The sequence below is a fragment of the Alligator sinensis genome, unplaced genomic scaffold (genome assembly GCF_000455745.1).
Source record: "Alligator sinensis unplaced genomic scaffold, ASM45574v1 scaffold752_1, whole genome shotgun sequence".
NCBI lineage: Eukaryota > Metazoa > Chordata > Crocodylia > Alligatoridae > Alligator > Alligator sinensis.
This window is the reverse complement of record NW_005842000.1, coordinates 927087-950361: the sequence shown is the minus strand read 5'-3', so window position 1 is coordinate 950361 and position 23275 is coordinate 927087. Positions and strand designations below refer to the sequence as shown.

Sequence of the window (23275 nt, the reverse complement as noted above, 5' to 3'; positions counted from 1 at the left end):
CCTGAAACATCCATGATTCAGTTTTCCATTACATTTTCTCTCTCTGTTCACTGTTAATTATAATTCATTTGCAACTGAAATTCACTTTTTAAATTTATTTTTGCAAGCAGACGTTCAGAAATGTTTTCAAATACTTAAAATCTGGTCCTGCCAGCCAGCATCCCTGACTGCAAGCTCTAGTGCCTTAAAATTGACCTCTGCTCTATCTGATTCACATTTCCCTTCAGCTCAGGCTTTTTGCTGCCAATTATTAAGCAGATAAAATTCTCAGTGACAGGGACTATTGCTTAAATAATAAACTTCTGCCAACTGTCAGGTTTTTTGGCAGGAGAGGGCTTCCCACCACCTTAATCTATGGCAGCTGGTGGTGTGGAAATCAGGGTGTAACTCTGGCACTGTCTGACAACTTACTGGCATTATACTCAGGCCCTCCAGCACTAATGCATGCCAGGAATACTACATGTTGGTGTGGGTGGAAGACAATTAAGCACCGGAATAGAAACGCCCACAGGTTGTGATATTCAGAGTGTCACAGGCAATATTTTGGGGGGATTCAAAACTTGTCTATGGCAGTGCTACTTATTCCATTTTTCAGGATTTTTACAGCATTCAGCCTTCATGCAAACAAAACCAAATCAAATAACAAACTTCTCAGCACATGGGGGAAAAAAAGTGTCATGGCCCAGCTATGTATTTCAGAAATGTTAGCTGAAGGCCTTCCCCTGAGTCAGAGCAGGGAGGAAGCCTATACAGCAGGGCTTTTCCAGCAGAAGTCATTAGGACAGGTACCGGGGGTTCATTAACCAACATTTCTGTTTCACACACCTGAGACTAGCTCTTCCCATCCCTCTGGAGTGGTTGGTTGTGCTGCTCTAATTCCTCCGAGCATCCAGCCCCATATTGCTAAATGCTGCTCTCCAGGGAAATGGCCTCCATTTGATTATTTACCGTGTATGCTATGAAACGTGTGTGTGTATACACACATTCACATGCACACACACGCCATTCACCTCTCCATAGTGCTCTACTAAGGAGCAGGTTACAGGCTTTGGAAATAAAGCTCCAACCCCCTTTTTTTCCAGAATTTAGGAATCATAGGGAAGTAGAGCTGGAAGGGACCTCTCGAGGTTGTCTAGTCCAGCTCTCTGCTCAAGGCAGCATCATCCCTAACTAAACCATCCCAAGCAAGTGTCTGTCCAACCTGCTTTTGAATTTCAGAGCTCATTTGTCTCCTGATGGTGTTTTGAAATGGGCTATCCAGAGGTCAAAGGGAGCCGCAAGGAGCCATTTTTCCTCCTTGCTCTGTCCTCAAGGACCTTGCGTCTCAAGCATTCAGCTCCTAAACAGAAGCCCCTGTCTTTCAAGCTGGGAATGAACAGATGTGCCTCCCATCAGTGTGTTATCTCTAATCATTAGAGCTGCTCAAGACTGGGATGCAACCCAGCCGTGGCCTCACTATCTGAACACCAAGCTCCCCGCTCCTGCAAACACTGCTGGCGTGGGAGGACGCCCTGCTGTCCTTTGACTGAATCAGTCAGCTGTTGCACAAGCAGTTGCAAAAGTGTGCAGGGGTTTCTGGTGGTGCTGAGTGACCCTCTGCTGATGGACACAGGCCTGGTCCTCACCCTTCAGCGAACCACCCCGCAGAGCAGAGCCGACAGCACCCACGAGCCCTGCTTTGGGAAGCTGGATCGGAGCGCCACAATCACGAGAGAACTGTAGGTGCATTAAAATCCAGACAAATGCCCAAGGAACAGAAAGGGAGCATGGTGATGGTGTGAAGCATTTAACTCTCTCCTGCTGTACTTGCATCTCTTAAGTGATGTTTCAGGCAGCTCCCTAACCGTAGTCCAATCTCTCTCCCTTGACATCCCCCTTCTTAGTACGCCATCTGGACTGCCGTTTGGGTCACCTGGAATATCTTCATCATCTGCTTCTACTTGGAAGTGGGAGGACTTTCCAAGGTAAGTAGGGCTGTGATCAGACAGCAATGTTTCCATCAAAGGAGATGGAAGGAGCAGGGCAGGGGAAGGGGAAGAGGGACTGCAAAGAAGAAATACTGCCTGATGTCTTTGAGATTAAAGAGGAAAGCAAGCTACTTTCTGCATCAGCTAAACACTGATGTTTGGTGGCTACTGTGGGGGCTATATGGAGGCATGTTGCAAGCTTTCTGAAGAGCAGGCAGCCCTTAGCATAGGTGTTAGTGGCAGGTTGATTGTCAGGGGCCCTCTCCGTGGAAGCAGAAGGTGTTTCAAGAAGAAAAACAGAAAGTGATCTCTGTGTGATATATAAGGAACGTATATTCCCTAATGGGAAGTTGCCTCTGGGCATTTGAGATCAATTCTTAATGAAGGTCCAGGGGTAATTAAGGGAGTCTGTGAGCTAATGAGGTTGCCCCTGGCCCTACTTAAAAACACCTTAAAAGGACGTATATGTGCTCAGGGAGGCAATGCATAAGGGACTTCCACTGATCGTTGGCCAAAATGAAGAGTCTGAGATGGGGATATCACTACCTATGTCCTGAATGACTTGTTGGTAGGAATCGTGGCCAGATTGTGGGTTAAAGCACTTGCGGCAGCTTCCTCGGTGATCTCTCTTTTGTTGTCCCATGCTTAGTCCAGCTGAGCTCAGTTTAGAGGCAGGAATAGGTCTAGGCCTGTAGACACCTTGGACAAAACATCCTCCCCGTCCTACCCCTTTAGATAAACGGCTATCCATGTCCTCAGGGAAGATGCCTGAAGATCCAGCATGTTCTTACATGTGACAACATGCCTGACACTGCTTCTTCGAGGCAGGGCACTTCCCACCTCCGCTCCCCCGTCTATACATATACCCTCTTTATTTTGCAAAACAGCAAAGCTGCTCATGCAGACCGGCCTCTGGCTCACAAGTAGGCAGCCATATCTTTTTGCATCTTTATAGCCCTGATCTAAAGACTCTGGATAGACTCCTGTTGACGACAGCAAGATTTGGATCAGGAAGAGCTGTTTTCAGGATTGCTCTCAGGCCTGGGACAGCCCTTGATGAACTGCCTCCCGAACACGGCAAGGGCACTGCAGTGTCCGTCCCTGCCTGAGGTTTTGCAGGGCATACAGCCATGTCCTAGTCTCCCTGTTTGGAGGGAGGGAAGAGAGCCTTACCTTTGTATGGCATCCAACATCCACCCTTTTTTATGAGCACCTGAAAGAGAAAAGGAGGGAGGCCATGTAGTATTTCTGACCACCTGAGCGCTTCTTGCTTTTATTTCTGACAGGGCAGCCTTGCGGAGATATCTGTGTCAGCAGCCAGCTAATTTATAATGACAAAACGCAGAAAGGGCAGTGAGCTAGAAGGAATGGAGTTTGTTAACTTGGCAGCTAGTAATGACAGCCCTGTAGAGTTCAGACAGGTGATAACTCAGCTGGGGAGGGAAAGGAGAAAAGCACCCTGAGTGCTTCTGCTTTAACAACTTTAATAAATGCCTCGAGGAATGAAAATATGAGCAATGAGGAACCTGTTAAATACCTTAATGGCAGAGAGTGCTTTATGCAGTTTGGTGCACAGACCCGGTTTTGTGAGGAGCTGCAGGATGAGAGAGGAGAACAGGAAAACAGAGAGGAACAATTATATATTTATACTGCAGTCGCCCCTGGGAGGGCAAGTCGTGAACCAGAGCCCCACTGTGCTAGACACAGTACAGCGCTGATTTTCCTTCGAGTTAAACTTTGCACCCCACCTTGTGACCAAGCACCAAACAGTTTTATTGCCCAATAAAATGACTAGCACTTCCATTTGTGGTTTTATCTTTTTAGGATGAGGGTAATTATATCAAGTATGTCACCTTGCAAATGGATAGCCTGAGGAGTCAGGAAAGATCATTTCTCCAGTATTCAGCAGTTCTCCAATTTCGGCAGACCCCGTAGGGTCAAGGTGCATGGCTGCATCAGTGCATTATGGAGAAGGAGGGGGCTGCCTTCCTTGCTGTCTTTAATAGGGGTGTTGGACTCTGACATAGGGGTCCTGGCCTGCACACCCATAATCAGAGTGAGACTCCATTTCTTTCTTCCTTGCTAGGTATTCTAGAGTACCATAAGAATGGTGAAAATACGAAATTTTACTCAGTTTTGCACAGCAGCCAAAAAGTTGCTTAAAGGTCCAGTATTTGTCCAGATGTCACCTCCAAATCCGTTGAAGATTTCTGCTAGCATGCCTGAGCATTTCAGTCACAGGTTTCCTAGACTGCAGGCATAATTGCACATGTATATACAATTCATGCATACTTTTGCCCAGCATATGTGTATGTGTAATCACAATTGTGTGTGTATGTACTCAGAATAGAGATATGTGCAAAGACAAGCTATCAAGTCCTTTTGATATGTAATTAGGGAATAGTGACATCATTGCAATGACTATCTGTGCAAAGGCACAGGCACCTTTAAAAATATGGACCTTAATGTCTTCCACGACAATCACGTGTTGCTTGGAGTTAAACCAAACTCTCTTCATTTTCCATTAGCCCTAGACTCTTCTGAAGTGCATCAAATTCAGTTCTTTTTGTCCAAAGGGAAAATTGTCTCTGTCCTTCTCTGTATTTTATGTCAGTTCCTTGAAAGAACTGGACTGACGGTTGTGGCGGGTTTTGGTTTTTTTATTCGCCCTGTCATTTTTCATACTGATACCTTTTCTCAGTGGAATAAAGAGAATGAAATACTGTCTCCTGTAACTTCATTAGGTGGACAGCAGACAAATGGATTGTCAGAGAACTGCCTAATAAAGCATGTCCTTGCTTCTTTGGAGTCATCACCTGAAAGGTCTCTATACAGAACAGGTCCTGCGGTACCAGCTCTCCCATGACAATGCTTTGCTAGCAAGCAGACCAAGCCTGTGCAAGTTTTGAGCTGAAATATTGCTTTTTCAGCTTCAGCAGCAAGATGCAGATGCTTTTCACAGTTCTGAGCACACTTTCAGCCTCCTGGTAAAAGCCTGTTTTGCTGAGCATCCTCCGCAGCTGCTTTGTATCAGTGTAATTGGTGGGACACATGAGATTCCACTTTCCAAACCATCACTTTGCTTCCTCCTGGCTTTTCAAGCATTGCCTAGCCATCCTCTAGCTATTGATATAACCTATCCCTCACTATCTGGGTGGTATTTCAGGTTCAGCTGCAAAGATCCCAGCGCACTTCTCATTTACACAAACGCGCTTGAGCTAGTGGGAAATGTCAACCTCAATTAAGAATTAAAATCAGGCTGATAAAAACATATGTGCTCCCCCACCCCCCTATGCTGCCACATAGACCCTTTACCATGTACTCGGGACACAGATACTCTTGGATGGCACCTTTAAACCTGGCTCTGTTGATGCTTTTCACCCGGAGCTGCCCATCTTTGGATAGCGATCCTTATTTATATTCTCTCATCCAGATCTGACACTGGTTTAATCTCAGGACAGTGTCTGTCTAACCTTCTCGTAGTAGAAGAGCATAAGTCCTATTAGCCATAATCAGATTTATCTGCATTTGAAAGAACGTATTAGCTCCTCTCTGGTAGCTTTGTACCTGAGCAAGCGATAGGTGGAGGTGGGAAGAATTACATTATTGATACCTACCCCCACCTCCTCCTGAATTCAGAAGTTCGAAAGCTATTATTAAGTCGTTAAGCAGTGCAGTCGACAGACCCTTTCGGCAGTCTAATTAATGATAAAAGCAAGCATCCTGCTACCTCAGTGAACTGCAGCTATTCAAGACACACGGGTAGAAAATAAAACCTGGTGATCGTTTCTTGTCTAATTTAAAAGATGCAAAATGATCCCACCATCAAGCTCTCAGGGTTCGCTTAGGTGGGCTGACTTTGCTTGCACAGCCATGAATGCTGCTTTGCCTCATAATTAATGAAGGGGGTTGTTGAGAAGGCAGCTAGTGAGAGAGGAAACAGCTGTCTGATGGCACTAACTGGACAAAGAGCCAGTCTTTCTCAAGCTGATTTTGTGGGCACTAGAGTTGGATTGGGGCTTGCTCCAAGTGCAAACATAGAGCGCGTGCAGAAGAAGAGGCAACGGGGAAAACTCTTGCGCTGTATTAAGTTGTAGCCATTTGTCTCCCTGCAGCACCACCTCCGAGCGAGCGAACGGCAAACCGATTAGCAACAAGGTTCAGCCACAGTTTAGATTGAAATGTGATCTTGGCTAGCCCTCAGCCTGCACTTGAGAAGGAGCTTTTATCACTGATTTTGCTCATATTTCTTTCCAGATTGAAGGCTAATGAGGTAGCCGTAGCCCATCAAATAGCTGTCTGTTGAGAAATGGGGGAGTGTGGGCATAAACAGGGCTCTCTGTTCCTCGCTGTAATAAAGCTAGTTAACTCCTACCAGCATCTCAGTATTTCCCAATCCATTTCCAAATACTTTACAAGTTTTTTAAAGTTTTTCTAAACTTGATACCTGGGGGAGGGAGGGGGGAGTTAACCATTTTTTACTCTGATTTTTTTCAATTATTTCTAATAACGGTCCCTTGACTTCTTAGTTTTCACAATAAGGGACAAAAAATGCTGATGGATTTGAGGAGGCATTGAAGTAGGGAAGCTAGGGAAAGGTGCTTCAATAGGGAAAGGATACTTTAATGCCTGCTGAAATCTGTCAGTGTTTTTTTCCTTATTGTGAAAGCAAGAAGTCAAGGGACCATTATTAGAAATAATTGAAAAACTCAGAGTAAAAACAACTGGTTTCCTGCTTAGCAAATAGAAGTCAATAACATGGTTTTCGTGGATGCTTTTTTATTTCACTCGGTCTGCACAGGTGTCCTCCATAGAGCCCCGCCGGTAACAAGAAGTGGCAGATTTCAGTGTAGTACGAAGCCTTCGTTCCTACCCCCCTTTACTCATCCACTTTTCAAACCTGCAGCTGCAAAACAGCTCCAGATATCTCCTTGCAGGCAGAACACGAGGGCACTCATAATCACCGCTGGTGATTGGTATTCACGACGTCTCCGCAGCCGGTGAGGCTGATCGTTTTGTGTGTTTGCCTGCCCGCACAACTCAAAAACGTGCATTTATTTTTGCAAACAGCCCTTCAAAACTGGAGTCTTTATATCGCGAGGAATTGCTCAACCTGAGCACGGTTGTTTCCGTTCGGTGACAGCATAACTTCTGCCCGGCCTCCCAACCGGGGCTATGTGTTCGCACTAGCGTTGAGTGTGTGTACGTGTGCAAGTTTTTTGCTCCTCCACCTGCCTAATTCCTCCTTGATAGCTAGCAGGTTCTTCAGGTTGTCTAGGCTCAGTTCAAAATGAGGTTCATGGATTGCAAATGAGTAGAGAGACATCGCCTGTATTAGAGGGAAGCAAAGGCCAGCCCTATAAGGATTTCCAATATGGAGACTTGGGGAGATTTGCTATCCCATTGTTTTCCTTGCTCTTCAGCTATAAGTAGAAGCAGCTTATTTTCTGTAGAGTTTTTCCTTGGAGGTTTTTAAGCCCCGGCTAGACAAAGCCTTGGCTGGGATGATGGAGTTGGGGCTGGGCCTGCTTTGAGCAGAGGGTTGCGCTAGATGTGACCTCCTGAGGTCCCTTCCAGCCCTAACTTTCTATGAGAGACCCTAGGGCGGGGAAGGAGTGCTAGAAAGGGCTTTCTGCATCATTTGGGAAGAAGGCTTACATGGGAAACAACTGGCAGAGCTTCGTGCCTGCAGAGGAGGGCTGTGAGAGCGAACCTCTCCGGACAAGGACCCTGTAGGGTTGCAATTACTTTGGCTTTTTGTTAATAAAGGAAAGCCCTGAGCCAAAGAGCTAGAGCTGTCCTTGCTTGGACCATGATTTTGCCTTCAGCTTGTCCAGTCCCTCTCAAGGGGGGAGCAGCGATTTGGGTGGGTTGCAGTCGGTCTCGCCGAAAGAGGAGCTTGGCCGCGGGAGTGCGCATCCCGCTGAGACATGGCTATGCTGGAGGCGCTATGGGGGTGCAGCAACGACCTGATCCGAATGGACAGGAGATAATCTATGTCTAGTCCATAGGGGAGCAGCCCAAAAAAGAAGTGCCTGTTGGAAAAAGCTGGTTAGTGTTTTTTTCCCACCAAACTGCTGCTCCTCTCAGAGGCTGGGAGAGAGGGGAGCTGGCGGCCACCAAACGTCCCTTAGCGCCCGCACCAGGCACCCTTCCATGAGTTCATTCTCCGATAGCCGCCAGTCTAATTATTCCTCGCACCCTGCAAAATGCAGATGGTCTTGTATAAGTTTCAGGCTGTTAATAGAGTTTTCCCAATTGTCTTCCCTTTGATATTGGGGTTGCTTCAGCATTGTTTCCACACAACAGCTCTGCGCTCTCCTTCCTCCGCTGCAAAACACATCCCATCTGTTGCTAGGATTATGTCAGGAGCTTGGCAGCTGACTTCTTACTTAAGTGTTCACACCTCCCAAGATGTGTTTCCCAGCACACACTCGGAGTAGAGAGCCCCACAAAGTACTAGTAAGTGCTGGTGATGAGCTGGATGCTAGCTTGGGCAGGGTATAGAGTAGGGTAGTTTGTTCCTGGAGACTTTGGGACTAGGAATTAGTGGCATACCTGAGCTTCAGTTCAAGAAAATGAAAGTCTACAACATATAGCTTATCCAAAGTCGATTTGAGGTACAATTGATTCTGTCTCGGGATGGGGGAATGGACTAGGTGACCTCTCAGAGTCTCTTCCAGCCCTATTACATTTCTGTTAAAATCTGTCCTTATTCAGATGATATCTGAATGAGGGTCAAACTCAATCCTCTATCAAGTCTCGTTTGCTGTTTGCGGGGTTCATGATGACAGATGAAGTATTACTAAGTCGGGCATAAAGCTGAGTCTTCCCACAGGGATCAAGCTCAGATCAGCGGTCTGTTCAGGGCAGCATCTCAGCTCTCTAGCGGATAAGTCCAGATGTTTTACAAAATGTTCGGAGTTTATGCCTAGGCTGCGGCAGCATTTGGATTCTGGACCAGGCACTTTCCATAAGTCTACGCTACAAAATAAATCCTTCTGCCCCCTGTTCCCGTGTGCTACAAGAGCCAAAAGGTTTTGCTGATTCTACATCAAAGTGACACGTGAGGTCTGCTGGGGTCCCAGTGGCACCAGACACTTAGCACTTCCCTACTAAGTAGGGATAGCTGCTGCTGTCCTTGCTTCCCCTGCTCTCCAGAGGATGCCAAGTTTGTCTTTCATCACTTGAAGGGAAAGGTAACAATACCCTTTAAGCTAGAAGCCCCACAGCAGTGACCACGGTGTTGCAGCTGGTGTTCCTAATTAGTCTGGTATCACTTTCTCAAGTGAAAGGGAAGTGCAGCTATTATTAGAAATGCACCATCTTGATTCCTTGCAAATTCCTCTACCATTCATGCTGCGTTTCACCATGTGGCATCCAAAATTGCTTAGTTTAGCTCTCATTGAAGCTGCAATGCTGAAAGAAGCAAAGTGAAAAGTAGCTCCGGTGGCAGAGATGATGTGGAATTCATGGGGGAACATTTCTCCAGCAGCTATTGATCACCGCGGAGGTCAGCTCATCACAGTAACTTGACCCAAGAGGCTGGTATTGACTGAGGTCAATGGAAATCCAGACGTGCAATAAATCTGAATAATGAGGGAAATGTGAGAGTTGGAGATGGGGAGGGAAATTATTAGACGCATTAATAGTTTGTGGCAGAGAGGAAATTGTTCCTTTATGAAGTTCAAAAATGTTTTTCATCTCCACTCCTGTTGTAATTCCTGGATCCAAATCTTGGCAAGCAGACGTGTTCAGACATGTGATTCGGTGACTGGACTCTCGTCCCTACATAGTTATTCTTCTCCTATGGTTTCAGTCAGTTTGCCCAGTGCGCAAGCCGACATTTCTGTCTCTGCTAAGCAATTGAACTTTTGGGGCAATTATAGTCAGTAATTTAGCTCCATGAGCCAGACTTGGAAGCAGCTTCACTGCTGACGGAGAAGTTGTATCTTATTCATCATAAAGGACCAGCATTTGCCACCTTTCAATTTGAGGGGAAAGCAACAAGAAAAGAACGAGCCAAAATGATGTCTCCGTGACAGGGTATAAGAGGGGTTTTTCCTCCTCGATTAACGGCTGTAGTCGTTCTGGAAACAAAATGGCCACAGCCTCTGAATGGCGACAGAGCCTTTCAGCAGCGTTAAGGTGGTGGAAACAAAAAAGTTTCATAATGTGATGGCAATATAAATCTTCATTAGAGCGAGTTAGAAATTTTCCATTAAAAAAACCCTTTTATTGCAAAATTGAAACATTCCATTTATAAAAGATACAATTTGACATCAGACAAATTGAAGGGGCGGTAAAGAGACTATGAAAGTGGCAGTAGCCTTCTGGATGGACAGCTGGGAAGCAGAAAAATACTGTTTGGGCACTCTTGAAATGACTACATCCATACATAGATTCATAGACGTTAGGGTCAGAAGGGACCTCAGTAGGTCGTCGAGTCCGACCCCCTGCCCTGGGCAGGAAAGAGCACTGGGGTCAGATGACCCCAGCCAGGTGCACGCCCAGCCTCCTCTTAAAGACCCCCAAGGTAGGGGAGAGCACCACCTCTCTTGGAAGCCCAGTCCAGATTTCGGCAACCCATCCCGTAAAGAAGTTCTTCCTGATATCCAACCTAAATCTGCTCTCCATCAGTTTGTGGCCGTTGTTCCTAGTTACTCCAAGGGCTGCCCTGGTAAACAGAGCATCTCCTATACCTTGCTGTCCCCCCCTATGTATTTGTCGGTGGCTACAAGATCACCTCTCAGCCTTCTCTTGCAAAGGCTGAAGAGATCCAGGGCTCTCAATCTTTCCTCTTAGGGCTTTGCCTGCAGGCCCCTGACCATACGAGTGGTCTCCTCTGGACCTTCTCGAGGATGTCCACATCCCTCTTGAAGTGCGGCACCCAAAACTGGATGCAGTACTCCCAACTGCGGCCTGACCAGTGTTGCATAGAGGGGAAGCATCACCTCCTTGGACCTGTTTGTCATGCATCTGCTAATGCATGATAAAGTGCTTTATTGATCGCTTTGTAACATTAACAACTCATGTTCATCTTGGAGTCAACAGTGACTCCAAGATCCTTTTCCGCTGCATGCTGCTAAGAAGGTCCTCCCCTCGCCTGTAGGTGTGTTGGTGATTCCTTCTCCCCAGGTGCAGCACCTTGCACTTGTCCTTATTGAACTGCATCCTATTCTCTTCCGCCCACTTTTCCAACCTGCCCAGATCCGCTTGGATTCGTTCCCTACATCCATCCATCCATCCATCCATCCATCCAGTTTCATTCCAATTCAATACAAAAAAAAAATCAAATATGCAAAGTTTTTTGTAGTAATGATTCCACTTCCATCCAATTTTAACCACGGTAGTAAAGATGATGAATTTACAGTACCTTTCCCAGAAAATATTCCTGAGACTTGTGGCTGATCATAATTTCTAGGTCAAGTTCTTAATGTCAGGAAGGTTTTAAAAGACTTCAGTCAAGTATGTATGTATGAGTTCTCTGTTAAGAGAGTGTGCTGGAACGCTTTTATTCCTCCTAAGGCATGGCTGCAGTAATCATTTGTGCAATTGATAATAAATATTTCTTCATTCGTAGGATAAACGGAATAGAGCCGCAAAAATCCCTGAGTTGTCTTGCTCTGAAGTTTATGCTTAGTCCAAGACCATAACACGTTTGGATATACTGTATTAGTGTGGATATATGGCACCTGTCAAGTTAGAGTTCTCTGTCTCCATCATGGTATTTACAAGGTCATCCCACATTTCTTCTGTGCTCTCTCCTTGCTGCAGGCACTTTGAGACAGATGTTCTTGCATCCCAAGCCTAGTCTGGAGCCTATAAATTGTCTGTCTCTTGTGACAACTGCTTGCAACTGCTCCCAAACGTCACCACGTTACGCTGGGACAGGCTGCCAGTATGCTGAAGTGCTTCGTCAGAAGAGCTGGTCCCATTAGACAGGCCTTACTGAAGCTCATGCTGATTTATATCCTAATTATAAAGTGCTTTTTAACATTTTGATCCCTGTGCCTTACTGAGGGTGGTACATTTGGAGGCTCTTATCACGGGTTGCCTTAGAAGTCAGAGTTTAAGTTTCACATTGAAAGCACAGGATGGATATGGGAGGTGCTCCCTGCAGAAGGGTGTTTGTACCCGAAAGCTTGCAAAGAACGATTGTTCCAACTGGTCTAATAAAAGAGAGCACATTTACCCAAAGAATCTTGTCTGGCAGTATAGAGATGCACCTTTATAGACTAACTAACTCGGATACATATAGAGAGCACAAGCTTTCGTGCATCAAAGTTCACGTCATCAGATTACACTGCCTGATGGGAGCTGAGCGTCCCTAAATAGCATGTCATTTCCTCGCTAATGATGACTTTTTCAATCATTCCTGCCCCTCAGGACAGCGAGCTTTTGACCTTTAATATCTCCCGGCACCAGTCCTGGTGGAGTGAAAATGGCCCTGGCTGCGTAAGGAAGGAGGCTCCCATGCCCGGCATAAAGGGGCTGGACAGTCATTCCTACATCTCCGTCATCGGCTGTGCTCTGGAGTACCGCTACATTGAGGTCATGCACAGCTCCTTCCAGATCCTGATCGCGGTGAGTACTTCTGGTCGCCGCAGGTCGTATGGGGATGTTCTCCGGTTTAGTCACAAAAGCCGAGCTTCAAGGTCTGCTCTGCTGATTGTCATTAATGATATCCTCTCTCTCCTTCTTAATTATCTACAAAGAAACTGATTAAAAATGGACCTTGATACTTGCAACCTAACACTTTTAAAATGACCCCCCCACATGCAACCCTACCATAGCAAATTAGGGTTCAGTTAGGGAGAAGAAGAAAGTGATTTTTATTTTCATTTGATTGTCGTTGCATGATATTATGTGCCTGCGTGTTGGTATCAAGGGTTGGAGGGGGGCAGATCTTTGTTTCCAAAGGAAGATAATATCCAGAGACCAACAGCGTTTCGATGTAGGAAACATCGTGCTTTATTCCTGTAGACATCAATGTTTTGTGCTAAAAGTGTCTCTCAGATATGGTTCCTATAGGCTTTTTCAAACACACTGCAGTAATTTAATGTCTTTAATTCTCTCTGTTAATTAACTGGTTCTCATTTGCCTGTGAAATTAACTGAAACAAAAGGTCCGTTGTCATCTTTCCTTCTACTGATGTCCATGCAGTTTGTAGCTACGTTACAGCTAGCAGCCCACATCTTTTTAATCTGCTTGGCTTTGTTAATTCATGGTTAGTGGCTTTAAATATAGAGCGGTTACACTGAAGCTAGGAACTTTGCATTGACCCATGCGGGTGCTTCAGATAGCTGGCTTGATTTCGCCTGATATCGTCCTATATGTAGGAGACAGGAGAGGGGAGATTTGGAAACGGTGGTGGTCTGGAGCAGCATAGATGAGCCAACAGTTCTGCCTAAAGGTCTGTTTTGGTAACTTGTGGATCGTGCGCTGGCTGGTTTTCTGGCTTTTGAGCTGATGGACTCTGACTTTTGGGAACTCTTCTCGGATTTGGGAACTCGGTCCCTGACTCCAGAGCCTGCTCTCAGCTTTGTGACTTGGACTCCACCTCTGAAATTCCTCTTTGGATTTGGTAACTAGGACTCTAGCTCCTGCCCCACTGTGTGGTTGGGTCCCCCAATTCCCCTAGCCCTGCCCTGGTAGCCTACTCGCTAGGCCAGACAACCCACAGCCCAGTCCTTACACTGGCCCTGTTATGTTGAGGATAAAGTTTGTGTCTTATGGGATTCCTCCAATGTAGAGGTGCAATGCCAAGACAGATAGCTACACCAAATTATAGCAGTCGGGGTTCCCAGCACCTCTCCCTTTAGTTGGGTATTCAGGCACATACTAACTGGTGGATGCACATGCTGCTTTGCAGATATGTAAGGGAGGCAGTGCTGGGAAGGGGTATTCTCAGTTGGCCAGATACAGAAAAAGGAAGGGGATTGTGGCTGGGGGAATGGATGAGGTTTCGGCATTGATAAGTGGCTTCCCCATCCCCTCCTTCAGAGGCAGACCAGAGGGGATTCCTGTCTCATGGGGACCCTCAAGCACCCATATAATCCTTGCGGTGCAACGGAAATGAAGCTACTTTCTCTCGGCAGTATGGCAGAAAGCAAGTTTTTCCATGACTTGACTCAAGCCCTGGCCAAGAATAACTAGCTACCCCTCTCCCTATTTTAGTCTCTGGGGATTGAAGTCTTTGATCCATGCCACTACTTTTCTTTATTCTCTTTATTTCAATTTTAAGACTGATTTTATTACAGGCTGCTGTCCCCACCCCGAATGCTTTGCAGGTCCTCTGTGCTGTAGACCGGCAGTAATTTCTTTTGTATTATTGATCCTGTCGCCCTAAGAGCTGAAGACTGGGGAGATGGAGCAAGGATCTGACCTAGTTCCCTTCGTGTCTGTCAAGCATCTGAGACTCAAATGCTCAGGAAGAAGGGGAGAGGGGGGATATAAAATGCCTCCTCTCCTGCTTGTGTAGGCTTTGTTTTCAAAAGTATCTGTTTCAGATTCAGCGAGATGAAATTCATATTCACCAATGGTGGAGACATGACTGAACTTTGGGTCCCCAGGAGATAATTATCCCTCAAAAGCACCGAGGCACAGCGGCAGGCCATGTGCTCCCCCGGGGAAGGTTGAGTCATCCTTGATCACATCCCCCTCCCCAAAGTTGACCTTATTTATGCAAGGGGAGGGCGGCACGTGTTTCAGTGAGTTGTCACAACAGCTGTGGAGCTACCCTGATCCATGTCCACAGTTTAAAAGTGTACATTTTGCTGCATTTGCCCTCAGCATAAAAACCATCGCTGGCTTAGGGTCCACCCAGGATGAGTACACACCAGGGGCATGTTCCTATATGGCTCTGCTAATGTACCCCAACCCTGACTCCTGCTGATGGCAAAACCCTTACTCTTCTAGGGTCTCTGTTTGAAAACGATACCCAAAGGTGTGCTTCTGCGTCATTCTGCACCCTCCTAATTACATGACTTTCATGGAACTGCTCCCAATGTAATCTGGAGTGAGCTGAACATCAAGTCCCCAAATGACCGATGATGATGCATCCCATGACTTCTTTCTTCATCTGTAGACAAGGTTCTTTGGGTGAATCTGATATCTTTTATTAGACCAACTTCAATAGTTGGAAAACAATTTTTAAGCAAGCTTTTGGGATTTTCCAACTATTGAAGTTGGTCTAATAAAAGATATCAGATTCACCCAAAGAACCTTGTCTGCCTGTGTCCTTAGACCGATGCAGCTACAACCTGCACCCTTCTTCATCTCTATTCATATCAGTGAGAGCTTCATTTAAAAATCCCTCAAACTCCTTTTCTAATTTAATTCATCAGGATTTGAACACAGGTTTCTTAAAGGTGAAATATATATATGTCAACAGGATGGGTGCTAGACTATGGGACAGAAAAACAGCAGAAACATCTCTCCCACTCCACTGGACTACCTTAGATCAAAGGTCTCGGGGCGTAAGGCTTGCTGGAATCAGACCTCGTCAACAGAAACTGGATACGGACATATGTAAACTAGTTCTTCTACTGCCACTGCATCACCTGTCCTTGCCAAGCCCGTTAGGAAATCCAGCAGAAAGACTTGCTTTGTTTTTCACTTTAGCAAAGATCTGTCTCACAACTCCCCCGCTTGCCTGGCAGTGGTTTAAGGTTCATTTTTTTCTGTTTTTGTTCCAAATACCTGACCTTCTTTTGGTCTGCCCATATGGTAGCTCCGGGTGCATAGAGGGATGTGCTTTTTCCAAGAGTCTGTAAAGTGGTGCAGGGGTTGGAAATGGCTCCCCAACAGGGAGGGAGCTTTCAAGTTGCCTGTCTGCTCTTTTTGCTTGACGTGACATCTGGGAAGGTTCCCAGGAAGATGGCAATGCAAACTTTGACAGCAGATGTTACAGTGAAAAGCGAGGCAAGAGACGCTTTGCTGTCCGCATGAGATGCATTTTCACTGATCGTAATTGTGTCCTGAGAGCAAGATGGTCAAGAAATCAAAGGTTATGATATCTGAGCGTGGCCCCTATCTTACAAGGTAGCCAAAGCTTTCCGGTACTTCAGGAATGGCAAGGAGGTTCATTCATTAAGAAGGGGGCAAGCATGTCTCATTGACTCTCATGTTAGAAATGAAACCTCCTGCCTCGTGGGGCAAAAAGACAAGACGCCGTGACCTCTGTGTGCAGTTGCTTTTGTCTCAAGCCAGCACGAGGGGAGTTGCAATGAAGTTATGAATTGTTTGTGTCCACGGGGCAGAAGGTTGTAAAGATGGATGTAGAAAAAGGCTGACTTTTTAAAAAGTGATTATAATGATTTCGGGGCATCAATATAAGGGCATGGACCCACAGCCAAGTGCCCATGCATTAAGCAAGAGTGAGGATTTACAGCATGGTAACTGCTCATGTGCATGCGGCCACCCCAGCGTAAATGTAAGCTAACCCATGGTAGCTTTTTCAGAAAGTGCTCGTGGGAACAGCGGAGCATGAAGCCAACTTCAGGTCACTTTTGAATTACAACTGCTAGTAAAGAGTACATCCAGCAGTAAGAAGGGTTGATCCTTAAATAATATCTGCTTATTTATACGGTTCCCTCTACGCTAGTGTGACAGCATACCTGCATTTTTTTTATTGTAAGGTATTATGCAGTCCCTTCCAAGAGGATAGATCTGGTACCAGGAAGAGGCTGCAGACTCCATCAATTATAAAGTGACAGATTTATAAAAGCCCAAAATGCATTTGGTTCATATTCGGTGGTGTGAAACGTGTATTTAAATCACTCGTCGTAGTGCACCATTCAATTCATTCTGCACAATAACTGTCTGCGAAGATCGCTCTTGTCCTTTCTATAGATTTCCCATGGGTTCGGTTGAAAAATTAAACCTTGTTGCAGCTGATTGGCTTTGGCTTTGGCTTGTTACACTGATACGTATTGAACTAGGTCTGTAGCTGCTGATGGTTTATAGGAAAGCTGTTATCTATAGCCCTGAGACATCAAATTGCCCAAGCAGAAGGGCTTTCGTCACAATGGAATAGGGTCACGCTGCCAGGGGACGAAAGTCCTATTTTGTTTGGGTTTTTTATTTTTCCAGTTAAGAGTCATTATTGAACGTGAGAGTTAATAGGATGAGTTTTCTGTCACTGCGGTCTCTAGGATTTTTTTAAAATTTTTTGAGTGGGGGTTGCCTAGGTGTTTCCACCTCAATGGGCGGGTTTCTACTGTCGCTTCCCTCTTCTCTTCCAGCCATTTGCTTGTGATAATGAACTTCTGCAATGATTGAGGCTGGTGCTTGGGACAACCCGGGTTGAGCATTTCTTCTGTTCTTCAGCCTGTGTTTCCCAGGCTGTTTGACTGGCTGATTGCATGCACCTGTCTATGACCTGTGCTCCTAAGAAAATACTTAATCAGATACATGTGCTGCCTGGAAGAGGTTGGCACTGTAGCTGGGGGCACAGCAGCAGAGGCAAAAGCCCAAGAACATTCTTGGAGGAATTAGTGTTGTTTTACATCACTGACTTAATTTTTCCTCCTCTGGCTAACTTGCAAAGGTCTAAAAACAATCAGTATCTCACTGAGCCAGGAGGTCTGAAAAACCCTTTCCTGCATAAACTGGGAAAGACGAGGGCTGGTGGGAGGGGGCTGGCGCATGAGGTTAACATTATTAGGCTTTTACCTCCTAAGGCTTTGAGTTGAAATTTCAAGTTAGATCCCTGCTGCTCTGAGTTTTGTCATTTCTCTTTAGTGACACTCACAAAGTGGACATCACGCAGAGTCCTAAAATCAAGCCTGTGGTGGGGGGCTGGAAGCGATTTGTGGCATAGCCGGGGGCTGTGAAAATGGAAAGATGTGTCTGCAGAGGCCCAAGCGAAGCAAAAAAGCAAAAATGTTTAAAATAGGTGCAAAAAAAAAAAAAAGTTTAATGTAAGTGCAGCCATCAAGGGCTCTGAGCAGGTTCTTTTCCATTTTGCGAGCTCCCTGATCTGCGGACGGCAGCTCCTGGCTTCTCATGAGACAAGAAGTTAGGGTTGACATTTGGGGATTGAAATGAAACCCGTTGACACCCCCAGATTGAAACATTTATTGAACTGACTTTAACTATTTTGTTTCAGATTGGTTTGATATTAAACCGCCCTTCCTTGCCTGGACTATCATTCCCTTGCACTCACAGCCATGAGACTGGAGGGAAACCTGTTTTGCATCGTGCAGCTACAGGGAGCTGGGCCCAAGGGAGAGAATAGATTCACTTCTACTGATGTAAACTGGGGGGTTTTCCAGTTAAGTTACAGCTGTGTAAAATTGGTAAGAGGGGAACATTTGCACTCCGTAACTGCATCCTCTCCAGAACGAACACACAATGTCCCAAAACTCAATTGCATTATTTGTTTAGCAACAGATGTGGCACTAAATTGTAGCGTGAATAATAAACTCCACAGTTAAACTCACGTGGAGTCCAATCTAAACCTGTTAAAGTCCAGAGTCTCCCAGACATAATTTAAATCATCATTGATTTTTTTTTTTATTAGTTTTCATATTTCTTCCTCCTAGCGCCCTGATTCTGATCTTCATGTTCCTCCGTACACATCAACCTTGAAATATTTTCTCATGGAGGCAAAAGCTGTGATAGATCGTGCTACAAAAAGGGCTCATAGATCAAAAGCCTGCAAATTTTCTTTCTGTCTCTCCTCCTACCCTGGTGAGGCAAAAATTAAATTTCAACAAATCAGGCTTATCCCGGTTGTAGCCAGAGGTCATTTGCTTTAGCACTTTTAGGTGTTTAATGGTGATTGAATGGTTTTTCATTCAGCATTAAGGAAACTTGCCAACCCTGCCCCTCATCCTTTTGTCCCGGTGCCTGTTCGCTGCCGGTTCTTCATTCTCCTCCAATTTCTCTAGCATCAAATATGTGGACAGTCTTCAAGAACAGTGCTGCCCTATACAATATGTTCTCAAAGAAGTGCACACATGCACTATTGTTCCTATCAAGTGGTCCTAATTTCTTTTCTTCCTCCATCCCTATGCTCTAGTGATTTCTAATCTACTACTTCATTTGGTTTTTATACAGAAGAGTGTATTCTGAGAGGCAAGGAGCAGCACCTGATGGAAGAAGATAATTTTGCTATCAAATGCTCGTGGCTGTCTGCTACCCAAAGTATTGTGATGCTCGGTTGCGAATCTCTTCCCCACCAAATGCTGTTGTGGTTGTAGGATTTATGATCGAATAGGCTGAAGTGGGATCTAAATGGTGGGTTAGCCTGAAGCTAGCTTGCAGCACAGGGGAGAAATTCAGTCATAATATTTGATATATTTTATTAGACCAACAGAGTCGTGGAAAAAAGTTGTTGTGCAAGCTAAACAAGGAGACGTCCTTGGAGTCGCAGAACAGCAGAGACTCCCTATTCCTGAAGAAGGGTGATTGCACCCAAAACTTGCAAAGAACTTTTTTTTCCAACTATTTAGTTGGTCTAATAAAAGATATCACATCTACCCAAAGAACCTGGTCTGCCTATATCCTTAGACCAACATGGCCACAACCAAAAACCCAGCATTCATCATATTTGACCTTTTTCCTGGGTCTTTCATGGTGTGAGTGAGTCTCTTCTAGCAGTGGCTAGTTTTCTAAGACAGAGACCTACCTCCCATCAGATTTGTTTCACATACAACTGTAATCACCCATCCAGTGGAACCGTGCATCTTTGAGACTTTATTCAGATTTCTTCATCTTTGAAATCTGGAGCCCCAGAGTCCCATTGCCATTTCTGGGTATTTTAAAAGAACAGGAATCCCAGGCCTTCTAGATAACAGCAATATTGTTCAAAGCAGGATTGCCACATCTTTCAACAGATTCGTAATCCTTTTGCTTAATGTGGAAGGGGGGAAAATAATTCTGAAATGCTATGGAAACCCCCCCCCCCATCGGGCATGAATCCATTTAAGAAGCTTTGTACCTTAAGAGTTAACTGAGCCATGCTCAATTAGTCTCTTTCAGTGAAGCAGATTTGGCAATGGGAGTTTTAGTGCATCTCTGCTGGCTTTGTTTCATTCATAATTCATACATGAGGCAAGATGTAGTGAAGATCCCAGCAGTTCACTTCATCCCTTAGGTGAAAGGTTTAATTATAGCTTCGTTCAGGAGCACAGAAATGCAGTTCACATTTATATGGTGTCCCTTTTCCCGTCATTTCTGAAGTCTCTCTCTTCCAGCTGAGCTGGGAGGCTAATGTAACCTCTTTTGAATAAAACAGAAACATGCCACTGAATAAACAGTAATTTATTATTGATGAAACCCATGTCACAAAGAAATGGGTTATAAGGTCAAACAGAGTACATTTTAAATGCTAAGCAGGTTGTGTTGGGATAAGCCAAGGGGAAACCAGAAACAGAAAGACAACAAACCTCCATTGAGTTGGGACTAGGAGGTTGGAGAGAGCGAATTTTCTCCACCGGCTGGTTTGCCTAATGAAAGGTCACTTTTAGCCATAAAAGGCATCTAAAATAAATATATGGAGGTAAGGGTATTTATGATTTTGGAGGAGACATTAATTTATTTTTGCAAAAGAAACTCCATAGGCAGCTGTCGCGCTGGCTTGATACTGCTTAATTGCACATTTGGAGGAGGCTTAAGGGGTTGACCCTCATGTCACTGCTGACAATAAGCATTTATTTGTATTCCAGCCTAATGGAGGCAAAATGATTCATTGTCATTGTGAAGACTGGCCAGGACCTCTCTGACACAGGTGACAGAGTTGTCAAGCTTAAGTGACGCTTGCTTCTGTATGACACGAAGGACATACGTCTTTCAAATCAAGCCTTAGGGCTGCCACTCGGTATGACTTTTTAATTCCACGCTCCCAATTGAATGTGACCATGACTGTAATGTGTGAGGGACCAAGAAGTGCTGCCTGGCTTTCCTTGGAGTGGGAACATTCATTACCCACTCTTGGACATTTTAGTGGAAGCCAAATGAATTGATCTTGTGTCCTTGATTACGTTAAAGCATTAAGGGGTGGACTTTCAAAGCCCCGAAAGGTCACATTACTCAAAGGGTGCGTGTGTAATTGTATTCCTAATTCGCACATGATGTTACGGTGAATACGCGCACAGCACTTTTGTGCCTGAAAGCAGGCAGATATCTCGCTCGTTTTATTTGCAAAGGTCATTTTTGCACCCACAGTGATGGGAAAGGCCCATACGGCTTAGATGTGCAGTCCTGGACTCTTGGCAAGATACAAAGCAGGTCCTAAATAATAATCCCCCACCTCTCTCTCTTATCGAAAGATCTCAAAGTCAGGCAACACAGCACTCTGGTGACGAGTGACTTGTTTATTATGTGCATTTTACATATTTATAAACTGACACATGAGTGACTTCTCCAAGGTTACACATATTGAGTCATGATGTAGCTAGAAACAGAAGCCAAGTGCCCTGGCTTTCAGCTATAACCAAGGGTCTAAACACATCTCTAATGCACTGAAAAATACACGTTTCCGATTTCTTAGGCACAGGAAATTATAAATGTTTGCAATGCAGATGCTTATCTCTGTCACCCTGAAATTTAAATATCTGCCCAAAGTCTTGTAGTATTCAGGTTTGTTAAGTGGCACAGATCAGGGAAACAATGGGCTTTGGTGCAAGTCAGAAAATGGTGGGATGCTTTTTCATCCTGACACCTGGGACTGATGTCTTGAGATCAGAAATGCTGGATTGAAGAGAGGGAGGGCATGTGAAAGGAGTAGACATAGGCAGCGAAAGATGAAAACATGACGTTTTCTGCAATTCCAAGGATTACAGCCATTGCCTTGGTAGTTCTTGGTGTAAGTACATTTACTCACAGCGTTTATATTTGATTTAATGAAGGTAATTTTGATTTCCTTACCAAAGTTTGCTAGGCTTTAGAAGTCTAGGTCATCTCTGGATGATTTGCTGATGTTCGGCCTGAGCAGAGGAAAATGGTCCTTTTGCACCTTGAGCAGAGCAGCAAAGAAGGACTTTTATCTCAGCACACCTGAGCGCATAGTTGAAGGGGTGGACCAGCGGTTTCTGGCACTCTGAATGCAGTTGGCCCAAAGCATGGGATAAATATTTAAGAGTCTCCAATCCAGTGGGAGAGTCCTGTATGGAGAAAATACCATTTAGAGTGAAACATCTCTAATAGCTATTAGGTTTGCCTTATCTAATAGCAATGTGCATAGCCTAACTTGATAAAAGGTGAGGATTTGCTGCCTTTGTTCAGCACCATGGGCAGTTCTAGCTTAATTTCCAACCTCCCCCAGCCCCCCACGCTGCATCATCAACAGCGCGCGCTATAACGACCACCCATATTCACAGAAACTGAGGGGTGGGGGTTACTGTGTTAACACTGCACAAATAAAGCAAAGCAATAAGGAGGGTAAAGCCTTTCATTCTTCTTCTCTCATTTACCTTTAAAGATCCACTGTACTTGAATAGGTAACTAAAAGTTCATTAGACCATTAGTTTTTCAGGTCATATTTTTGTGCGCCTGCTTGTCTGATTGCCTCAGTTCAAGTGTTGTGGGGTTGAGGGAGGTTTGGGAGGTAGCCTTGTCTTGGAAACTATGCAGCCAGAATTGAGTGAGTGGAGAGGTGTCTCCCCATCATTGCAGCATTGTAAAGCCAAAGAGTCAGAAAGAAAACGGGGGGTCCTGTTGCTGTTGCTCTCAGTTTTTAATAGGAAATTGAAAGGAAGCATGAGGTTTAGCAGTGTTATAAAGATATTCAGTTTCCTCCAACGGAGGTGTTTCTTGTCTTGGAAAATCTCAGTGCACAAGAGTGTTTTATAATTCCTCAATAGAAATCTCATTACCCTCCCTTTTGTTTTCTGGTGTGATGTATTTTTCTGTCATATTAAAAATGAATGGACTCAGCTCTCTGCGCCTTTTCATGCATCATTCTGCCTTGGTTTGAAATGAGTCATTGTTTGTTACATGCTAACTCTTGTTAAAGAGGATTGAGTTCACTGTGGAAAACCATTAAGGCTCACAATAACTTTAATGAGACAGTTAGTGTCAGCTGAGATCTTGCTAAGAGGAGCATGCTGGAAAGATGTAATACTAGGGGTGGAAGAGAGATTTGATTACGAGAAAGAGAGCAAAGTAAAATAAAAGCCTGCCGGACAAAACACCCATCACTTTTAGTGCCACGTCCTTCCTTCCTTCCTTCCTCATGCTGAGCAGTACCACGCTAAGTCTCAGCAAGGACACAAAGATCTGGCTCTAAGATATCACAGTTGCTGTATACTGTCCCCAAAGTGTAGAGCCAGGATGGCATGTTAAATTGTTCCTAAATC

The 23275-nt window shown here is 45.0% G+C and overlaps 1 protein-coding gene across 3 annotated transcripts in view; it reads left to right on the top strand.

Moving 5' to 3' along the window:
* Positions 1-23275, top strand: part of NKAIN4 (sodium/potassium transporting ATPase interacting 4) — a 72716-nt gene that overhangs the window by 37723 nt on the left and 11718 nt on the right. For all 3 annotated transcript variants that reach the window (XM_025201751.1, XM_025201749.1, XM_025201750.1), the window contains exons 3-4: positions 1884-1964; positions 12357-12554. In XM_025201751.1, coding sequence (XP_025057536.1) covers positions 1884-1964; positions 12357-12554 — 279 coding nt within the window. The remainder of the gene's footprint in view (positions 1-1883; positions 1965-12356; positions 12555-23275) is intronic.